Source organism: Bipolaris zeicola, assembly GCF_000523435.1.
Source record: "Bipolaris zeicola 26-R-13 unplaced genomic scaffold scaffold_381, whole genome shotgun sequence".
NCBI classification, from domain to species: Eukaryota; Fungi; Ascomycota; class Dothideomycetes; order Pleosporales; family Pleosporaceae; genus Bipolaris; species Bipolaris zeicola.
In genome coordinates, this window is record NW_006912430.1 from 4827 (window position 1) to 14741 (window position 9915).

At 45.1% G+C, this 9915-nt stretch overlaps 3 protein-coding genes across 3 annotated transcripts; 2 read left to right on the plus strand and 1 right to left on the minus strand.

Annotated features, from left to right (window-relative positions):
• Nucleotides 1-1582: 1582 nt before the first annotated feature.
• Nucleotides 1583-3418, minus strand: COCCADRAFT_41791 (uncharacterized protein; the record flags this gene model as incomplete). The annotated part of the gene is made up of 6 exons (XM_007720006.1): nucleotides 1583-2007; nucleotides 2092-2778; nucleotides 2833-2917; nucleotides 2977-3068; nucleotides 3122-3158; nucleotides 3209-3418. The coding sequence occupies 6 exons, from the start codon at nucleotides 3416-3418 to the stop codon at nucleotides 1583-1585; spliced, it is 1536 nt and encodes a 511-aa protein (XP_007718196.1).
• A 2530-nt stretch (nucleotides 3419-5948) lies between these two features.
• Nucleotides 5949-7677, plus strand: COCCADRAFT_111535 (uncharacterized protein; the record flags this gene model as incomplete). Its single annotated transcript, XM_007720007.1, has 4 exons — nucleotides 5949-6269; nucleotides 6322-6484; nucleotides 6552-7169; nucleotides 7217-7677. The coding sequence occupies 4 exons, from the start codon at nucleotides 5949-5951 to the stop codon at nucleotides 7675-7677; spliced, it is 1563 nt and encodes a 520-aa protein (XP_007718197.1).
• A 1232-nt stretch (nucleotides 7678-8909) lies between these two features.
• COCCADRAFT_111523 (uncharacterized protein) lies at nucleotides 8910-9179 on the plus strand (the record flags this gene model as incomplete). Its single annotated transcript, XM_007720008.1, has 1 exon — nucleotides 8910-9179. The coding sequence occupies one exon, from the start codon at nucleotides 8910-8912 to the stop codon at nucleotides 9177-9179; it is 270 nt and encodes an 89-aa protein (XP_007718198.1).
• Between the last annotated feature and the right edge of the window lie 736 nt (nucleotides 9180-9915).

The following is a 9915-nucleotide window of genomic DNA, read 5'->3' on the forward strand; positions in this document are numbered from 1 at the left end:
ACAGGTCATAACTCTCGTACGTGCCAAAAAGATGTAGAGGAAGATTCTCTTTTAGATGCAAGTAAGTCGTACGAAGCATCTATAGCTAGTATAGAGTAATTTAAGTTTTCGTACGTGGAGTTCGCGATGCCAAGAAAAAGTGGCACACTCGGTGGGGTGGCACTCTCGGTGGTGGAATACGTTAGTAAGAAAGTACAATTTGAGTTGACCACAACGAGGGTAATAATGAAAGCCGTCCATCCTTATATCCTCATTGTTTTCCAGTCCTGGCTTCACGGTCTTCACGAAATAATCCTTGTATCTTCTGAAGTCCCTGAAGCCATCTAGTCACGTGTGGGGGTGTCCTCACATACTAGCGCAGAATACTTGGTCTTGGCGTGAAGCCAGTCACGTGATCGTCGCCCCGCGATGATCATTACCTTCTGACGTGGACGCCCTTAGGCCTTCAGCCATCTCGTCATTTGTCAAGGAGAGAATCCTTCTTGTTACTTGTAACAAGGAGCTCCAAGACCTAGACCAAAGGCAATAGTTAGATAGATACTAACCTATGTAGGTATTCTGGGAAATAAAGCTACAGACAAAGCCGCTAAGAAGGCGACAAGGTAGAGAGGGAATGGCCGCAAATGTCTACTAGCAGACGCGCCTTCAAGACTCTACCCGCTCAAATCGATAATCACAAAATAGTACAGAATACAGGAAGAGCGAGTGTGGAGAGCCCAATGCTGATCGCCATCTAAGGGCTGAGCAACCTACGGTCATACACCATTGTCTACTAAGAAGGTACTCCAGCTCCACAAAGGGCTCAGCAAACGACAGAGCGCACTGTTAATCTAGCTGCGCACTGAAAATATCGAGCTGAAGGATTTCTTTTTCAGCCGAAGAGTGCCGGACGTTACCAGCTCCTGTTGTCAGTATGGTGAGAGGCGGCAAACCGTGGCCCACATCTTGCTTCGTTGCAGGACTCACAAGGACCTCCTGAACTAGGTATTCGACACTCTCTCAGGACGCCAGAACCTTCAGGATATCCTGAGCAGGCCAAAATTAGCCATTAAAGATAGTTAGCTTGTAGAGCAAGCGAAGATTCTTAGGCAGGTGGGGACCAGTGATATGTAGCCAACATCCAATGCTTGAGGAGACTTTAGGCATGGCGGACGCGGCAGGCAGAGCAGGTCGCCTCTATCAACCTAAAAGTATAGGATGCATTTGATACAAATAGTATCTGAATAGCCTGGCAAAGAATGTGTAAATAGTGGTTTGAGGGAAAACGGCAGACCTCTGAGGACAGGTGGTCCTTTTGGGATGAAGCGGCTTGGCGTGAATCAATAGTCACATCGTTTCAGCTGTCTGCTGTACCTGTCACTCTAGGCATAGCTGCACAGAATTTAGCTGAAACCGAGTAAGACTATATCAAACCAAATAAATCGTGGATTTGGCGCTTGGTCATCGATCGAGGTCAAAGTAGTTTATCAAAATGCAGCTTAGCCAGTGTAAAAATTCGCAGGCAGCCAGCTGGAAACGGTTGTTTGACCGATACAGGATGCAGTCACTTCTTAGCTGTCTAATGATATTCGCCAACATTCCTTTAAATTTCCACCTTCTTGAACGCCAGAGTTTTTTCTGTGTCTGGTATACTTGCTGGCCCTACGTCAATCTGCGCGTACCGTTCTGTCTCCCCATTGGGCATCTTGACGTCATACTCGAGGATCAGCTTCACCAGGATCATCTTGATCTCGTTTGCAGCGAAAAAACGGCCAGGACAGACATGGCGTCCATACCCAAAGGCCAGGTTAGTCTCGTTGCTAGTAACAAACTGGTTGCGTGCGATAACCGCTTCTTTGCCGCTGGCGCACAGCTTGTACGACCGGAAACCATCAAATACATCTCCTGAGGGGAAGTATTCATCATCGAGGTGAATGGCTGCGCTGGGGACTTCTATGGTAACGCCCGGGGGTATATATTGCCCGTTGCTAAGGGTGATGCCTTTGAGCGCACGGCGGCTAAAAGCTGCTAGAAAAGGGAAGTGGTGTTAGTTGTCATGTTTTTTACACTGTGAGGCGCACAAAACCAGATGGACGATAAGGGCCGACTCACTGATTCCTGGGGCGTAGAAGCGGTTTACCTCCCTCATGTAGCTATCGAGTTTCCCCATCTGTTGCAGAGCACGAGAAGTAACGATTCCGCCATTTTCAGCAATGACATTGCGCATCTCCTCGCGGATGGGACAAATGTACTCTGGGGTGACGGCGAGTGTGTACAGAATGTTGGTGGCGGTCAAAGTTGTGGTATGGATAGCGCCGAAAATGAGCGTTATTTGGAAAGAAGCAATATCTTCGATTGATGCTTTCCCGTCACCTTCTTTACCGCTAGACCGAGCGATTATCCATTGTAACATATCATCCGGCTCTTGCCAATTGGGATCTTTTGCCTTTGCAGTCATCCTCTCGTTTATGATCGGAAGCACGAACTCGCTTAATCGCTGTTGGTACTTCCGCAACTGAACCACCTCTGGGAGGCGGTGCGCCAAAAAAGGCTTCAGCCAAGGACGGAGCTGCTTGACGGCCGCGACGGTTGCCCCGAGATAAACAGTATAGTTTGTCACAAGCTCGATGTACTCTGGGTTCCTACATAGTTCTGGTCCTACAAAGATACGACCAGAGACTTGTGACACAACATACAGGAGTATTTTGTTGATGTTAACTTCAGACCAATTCTCGCATGAGGGCATATACTGTCGCATTGCGGCGTCGACCTCTGAGGATATAATTGGGCTCAGCCGAGCTGATGTTGCGTTAATTTGAATAGCGTGTAAGCAGTGTTTATGTTCGAACGTACTGAGCGATTGCGTGAGATTAGTTTTAATCGCGTGGATACCGGCAGGTAACTCAAGATTAAGTTTCGTATATTTGGTTTCGTTGAGCTATCGGTGGTTAGCGTCATCCATGTTGATGTCGAATTCATTGGTTAATGTCTACTTGCAGTCTTGAAGGCTATGGGAAAGCTGAGGACATCGTCCTGGAGATTTCGTAACTCGGGGAGCAGACTCGCAGGTACGACAACATTTTCTACGCCTAGGAAGCAATAAGCGATGGCAACTAATTGGGTTTGAGAGTTGCTAAAATACCTTCCTCTTGAGTGATTCTGTAAACAGAGTTTTTGAACTGGCAGCGGTATGAGTAGCAGTGTATTCATACAGTAATGAGTGACTTACTTTGGCGTATCCATATTGGTACATCCGTCTCGCAGACTTGAGATATGCCCGCCGTTGCCTCTCTCCACTGAGGCTGCTGAGAACCGGCAGACTTCTCAGCCGAATCTTGCGCTTGAAACTGGGAACATATATGCAAACTGTGAGAATTACTGTAGCAATGATCACAGCTTGCAGCACATAAGTCAACTGGGTAAGAGTTTTCCCACCCATGGTCGTAAAACCCTATGTTAGAGGCGCCACAGAGTTGTTGGTGTTTTCAAGTTTGCTAGTCGTCTTCGAGGTGGGTGATAGAGTGCACACAAGATTGGACAATTCTAAACTTTGTCAATTTATCTTGAGACCAACACGTTATTCAGTATATAAGTAGGTATTAGGGTTCTTCGTGCAGTCCTTCCTGTACCGCGCTTATCGGAGAGCAACTGGCGGATGGACTATCAACTAGTTGTTAGTGTCTGACAGGCAAAGCACTCGGCAATCCCTAGGCCAAGTCTTATTGCCGTTACCACACTAAACTAGATATGCAGCTGCAAGGATAACAAACAGTCTTGTCAGGAGCCTCCGAGGTTGTATCCTATGGATGTCGAACGATATCACCTTTTCCGGCTATGCAATCTTTCAGTTTCTTGACCGTAAGCAAACAATAGGACCTAATAAGCAGAGTATTCACCTCTATTCATTTGCACGGATGTGTCGGAAGTTTATAAACAGGGATACCATGCAATATGCCCACGTACTATGTACTACGTAGTAAAACCTTGTTCAATGGGTTTGTTTCTCTCACATCAGCGTTCCCCCGCTTAACAGACGTGACGCAGCCGAGCGATCGCCGCATAGTCTAGTCCACGCACGGTGCTCTCCGCCCTGCACCTTAATGCAGGCTGCAACGTCCGCCCCTGTATAGCGAAAAACCTTGTGCGTTAAACATGACTAATCGGATTGCAAGGGTTACAGAGAAGTTTATGGGCATGATCCTTACGATCCGATTAGTTGTTTTCCCAACATCGCTACCGAAGCGGTTGTTAGCAGGCTTGAGATGTGCAGGGGTACCGCGTCACAAAGTGACAGGAGTGGGTGAAGGCTGTAGACTGGATTCTCTGCGCAGGACACTTTTCTTTGTAAGATGGTTACAAGTAAAGACGTCAAAGTTGATGAATTAATTACAATAATATATCCTAAAACAGTGTATTGCATCTATTTGTAGAGATAACAGCTTCTCATCACAATAGCATAGACTCAATCGATATCCCTAAGAAATCCTTACCAAAGGACTGCCAAGCTCGTTTAGTTTATAATATAGCTCTCCAAGTATTGAGCAATATCCATAAGTCCACTTAACAAAATCGCTTGTATAGCTCTAGACATGTTCAATCGGGCCGAAGTCTTGTGATGGAGATGGCCGATATATTGTTGATATACAATTGTCACGCAACCAAGTATGTGTATGTCGAGATTTGTGGGCAGATGCATTACCCTCCATAAAAAGGAGATCATGATTGTGACTTTAGAGCTGACTAGCAGCTGATTCGATAGCTGACTTGGGACTTGAATTACCTTCTGATGGAAGTGATGTTGATATATGCAATCATGCACATGTGCTAGACATACTTGTGATATGTAGCTGAAGTGTTTTAGCACCATTGCTTCTACTAAAAGACGACAAGGCCCTTTGTTGTACGACAAGGATGCCCAGAGCATTCAGCCACCTCGTGCAACCTGGTATTGCTCAACACATTTCATATTATAGGCCTCTTCTATACAACAAGTGATCCATATATGGTGATGACGACCAACTTTCACCTACATCTTAGCACTCCACAGTATTGATGATATGAAATCTAGGCAAACAAAAGCTGACAACGATGTGTTTCTAGGGGTGGCTTGCGCCGAGCAATACGACCTCGAAAATCTTTCCTCTATAACTAGTTGTTTATTAATGATACCTCCAGAGACACCAAAGTGCTGTGATGCGTAATGAAACAGTGTCAGAGAGGTCACCTGCTGTACTTCTGATGAGTTAGTTATGCATTGAATGATACTATCGGCCTATATCTATAAAGCTAGGCTGGCGATTCCTGTGAGGTGTGAGATCGATTCGATTCAAAGCATGCTGTACCTAATAAGATGTAAGATGTAGATAGGCAGTAATCTGAGCTTGTGTGAAGTTGGCCTCTCGGAGTAGGTGCATATGTATACAATCATCCCGAGTTACTTCAATAGTACGATGCCATTGAGCTGGTATAGCTTGCGTAAATAGCACAGTAAGCATAATTAGCATAGATGAAATGTGCCAGATAGGATACAATACGTAAACAGCACTCTCTTGATGCATTGATAACAAAAGGGTATCAAAAGATTGGTGTATTACTCCGCAAAACAAGGGTAACGACTTGCTAGGATTACATTCTGCCAGGCTTGGTACGCCACGGTGCTCCGTGCAGCCCTTGCGCCTCCCAATCACGCTAGCGATCACTTCAGTATTTTGATCCTTGAGGCATTTTATGCAAGTAAATGTACGGCTACGCGGATACGACATTGACAGGGAATAGAATTCCGCGATTCTACGGCTGGGGACAAGAGTACGACTGGCCAAATGCTAACAAGTTAGCGTGGGTTCAATCTTTAGTTCTCTTTCTCCTTCATATATCATAGTTGTGCGATGTCCGAGGAATATTTTCTCTTGTCGCCACGCGATCGTGAATTCATTCCAATTATTATGGACACCTCTAACATAACATACAACATGCTTTTAGCGTTCATCCTAACTATTCTCTTTTTAAGCGTTTTCGCCTATCTGTGTTCTCAAGGCGAGAAGTATCCTGATGCACCGACACTTCGCGTGTCTACGAAGCCTGGGACAATGGGAACATTGGAAGATAAAATGATGTATGTGACCGATATCATGAAGCTCCTTGACGTAGGTTGGGAAAGATACTCGAAGAAGGGCATCAATTATATTCTACTAGCTCCTACCCGAAAATTCTATATCGTGGCACACAAATACTTGGACGAGGTTCGGCGTGCACCCGAAACCCATGTGAGCAATCTTGCGTCCAACAACGAGGTAAGTCGTATTCTCTCACCCTACATTTAGCGATTCTTAATGTCTTTGTTAGACTATGCAGACTCGGTACACCCTACACCCTAAGTTAATGTGGGATCAATACCATTTTGATATTCCAATTAGAAAATCGTTGACCCAGAGTCTGGGACCTAAGCTTAGGGACATAGCTGACGAGGGCAAACTGGCACTAAACCAGTTCTTGGGCTCTTCTAAAGGTGCGAGTTCTTTGATTATTCTTTTCCAATATCTCTTGACCGTAGTATTGAAGCTTATGGTTCACAGACTGGGAATGTCGCCCCATATATCGACTGGGTTTCGAAGTGACGACACGGACTGCAAATCGACTTCTCTTTGGCATTGACCTGGCTCGTGACGCCGAGTTCCAGAATCTGTCGATCGAGTATTCTGAAATCATGTTTGGGGGCGCTGAAATTATTAGGAGTTATCCTGAACTCCTCAAACCAATCGTGATGTGGTGGAAAACCGATATCTACCGTGCACAAGCACTAGCAAAGAAGATACTTTGCCCTATAATAAAGGCTCGAATCGAGCAGGGAGATCGCTATATAGCCGAAGGTCGCCAGGCAGAATGGGAGAAGATCAAAGCTGACGACGCCATTCAGTGGGTGCTCGACGTGTCACCTCGCAAAGAACGTGTCCCAGACCTTCTCGTCTATCGCATGCTGCATATCAATATCTCAGCTGTTCATACCAGTAGCGTCACATTCCTTGAGATCATTCTCAATCTTTCTGTCACCCCTGAGTACCATGAGGAACTCCGCGATGAGATTGTTCAGATATTCAGACAAGAAAGAGGATGGACAAAGCAGGCGCTGACCTATCTTGTCAAGATGGACAGCTACTGTACTGAGACGATGAGATTAAACGTCCTTTCTTCATGTAAGGTCACGATGTTACTACTCGAAACCACTCTAATTATGAAGCAGTTAAACTGGGGCGCAAAGTTATTAAAGATTGGCAACTAAGCGATGGCATTAAAATTCCAAAGGGTACTTTTCTCTTCTGCAATCACTCAACTGTAGTGCAAGACGCAGATTACTTCGAGAACCCACACCATTTCGATCCGTGGCGAATGTTTAGACTCAGGCAACGCGATGGCGAGGCTAATAAGCACCAATTTGTCATGACTTCTGACACTAACCTCGCTTTTGGCCATGGCAAGCATGCTTGCCCAGGACGATTTTTTGCTGCGAACGAGATTAAAACACTCCTTGTATTGTTTCTCATGAGGTACGATTTTGAGGCGACGAATTTGAAAGGTGGCATAGCGGAGGTCAAAAAAGGCCGCTGGTTCAACTCCACAAGATTACCAATCGACCATGCCATTATAAAATTCAGAGAACGAACCAGTAGAATACCAGAAGATTTAAGGGTGCATTTTGTTTAATATTTTTACAATGAATTTTAATGGACGGAGGACGTGGACCTAAAAGTAGACGTTTACAGGTCAGTATTAGCAATACAGCATATGTCACTGCACAAGCGATTAGAGGGATAGTCATCTATGCTATATGTGTCGCCGCTATTGGGTGCTACTGTGTCTCAGAAAATATAAGGGCTCTCTGCCTTTTTTGATAATTGCATTTGGTTTTTCACTGTTATTATACTATTCAGAATGAACTACACTAGACCTTACTGCCAAGGCAATCAACTGGCAAGCTACGATAGAGACTGGCTCTGAATACTACCGATTACTCTTCTCAGTCCAGACAACCACGAAATTAGTAGAAAATCCAACGCGCCAATTATAACCCAAGGCCAAAAAAAGCAGGCTGGATACTGATTCAAGAAGAGCTAACAAAGGCTATTCACAGCAACTTAGTGCTACAGTGCATAGATTAACTTAATAACTTAAGAAAAATAGACTCGAAAAACCTGCTCCTAAACAAGAACCAGGGTCTCAAAGAAAACCGGGTAAACAATTACCCAAGTTATCCAACAAGTGGCAGGAAAAGGAATCCCGCTGAACAAGCAAGACCCAAAGCCAAAAGCGTGGTAGAGCACGGATCTTACTAGGCTTGAAGAGAGGTGTCGCAATACCCAAGAGTATACTCCCAGAAGCTAAAGGCTAACCCTAAACTAGACACTATTCCAAAGAAGATGAATTTCTTAGTAGAACGAACCACGTACCTAAGAGCTACAGAAGCTGAAAGGAAACACTGGAACAATTTTCTTGAGAAAGAAGACCTGAAGTCAAGCTATAAAGCAATTGCATGTACAAGAAAGCAGCGAGTAGAGAGGACACCCTAATTTAAGGAAAAAAAACTCACGAATACGTTGAGTGGAAAGTGCAAAGCTTTTAGAACAGCACTCTTCCACCTCCCGAAACGTCAGAAACTCCCAAATTCACCAAATATTAAGAAATCAAGTGACAGTGACCGCTGCTATCAATGTCTGAACTAGAGAAGGCCTGTTTAAGTACAGTCAAAAGGATTACACCACAGTCTGATGCCATCACGCAAGATATCATAACATCTTTCTTCAAAGCCCAGCTGAAAACACACTTTAAAGCCTACTTAGGTCTGTTTAACAACTAATAGTTAGTTAACGATAGTAACGTATTCTATCAGCGAGAGGGCCACTTTTTCTTGGCATTATGAACTTCTTGTACGAACAATGATGCCTCAAAAACAGAACGCGATATTAATCCAACAAGAAGGTCGAATCACTCTGGCTGTTCAGGCCTTTCATATGGGCCAGTTTAAGAGCGTACGACAAGCTGCTGCTACCTACAGCGTGCGACATCAGCAGGTCTCTCGGCGGCTTCAAGGAATCACCTTTCGGCCCCAAGCATTTCCAAATTGCCGCAAGCTTACTATACCTGAAAAGCAAACCATCGTACAGTATATTCCTCATCTATTCGATAGGATTTGTCAACCGACTTTGTGAGGTAGCAGGTATGGCAAAGAAACTACTGCGCGTACGAGGCGGTCAGCCTTTAGGCAAGAGCTGGCCAGAGCGATTCGTAACGCGTTCGGACGAGCTTAGAACAACCTTCAATCGAGCAAAGTATCGTCAGAGAATACAGCAGGAGGATCCAGAGGTTATTAATGCGTGGTTCAAGCTTGTACGAGAGACAATTGAGAAGTATGAGGTTCATTCAAACGACATCCATAACTTTGATGAGACTGGCTTTCAGATGGGCGTAATTGGCTCAATGAAGGTAGTTGCAGGCGCAGAGTGTCGTACGAGGCCTACTCTCACGCAGCCAGGCAACCGCGAGTGGGCTACTGTTATCCAGAGCATCTGCCCTGCGGGATATGCTACCCCACCATTTATTATCTACAAAGGACGCGTCCATAGCTCTGTATGGTACAAAGAGACATATATACCGTACGATTGGAGGCTCTCAGCATCATAGAATGGCTGGACAAACAATGAGCTTGGCCTTGCGTGGTTAAAGCACTTTGATGAGCACACGAAGACGCGTCAGGTTAGGGTCGTATAGGCTGCTAATTCTTAATGGCCATGAGAGCCACCTAAACCAAGAATTTAAGGATTACTGCCTCGTACGAAAGATCCTTACTCTTTGTATGTCTGCTCATTCATCGCATATACTTCAGCTACTTGATGTTGCCTGCTTTTCGCCTCTTAAGCAGAAGTACTCCCAACGCGTACGAGACTT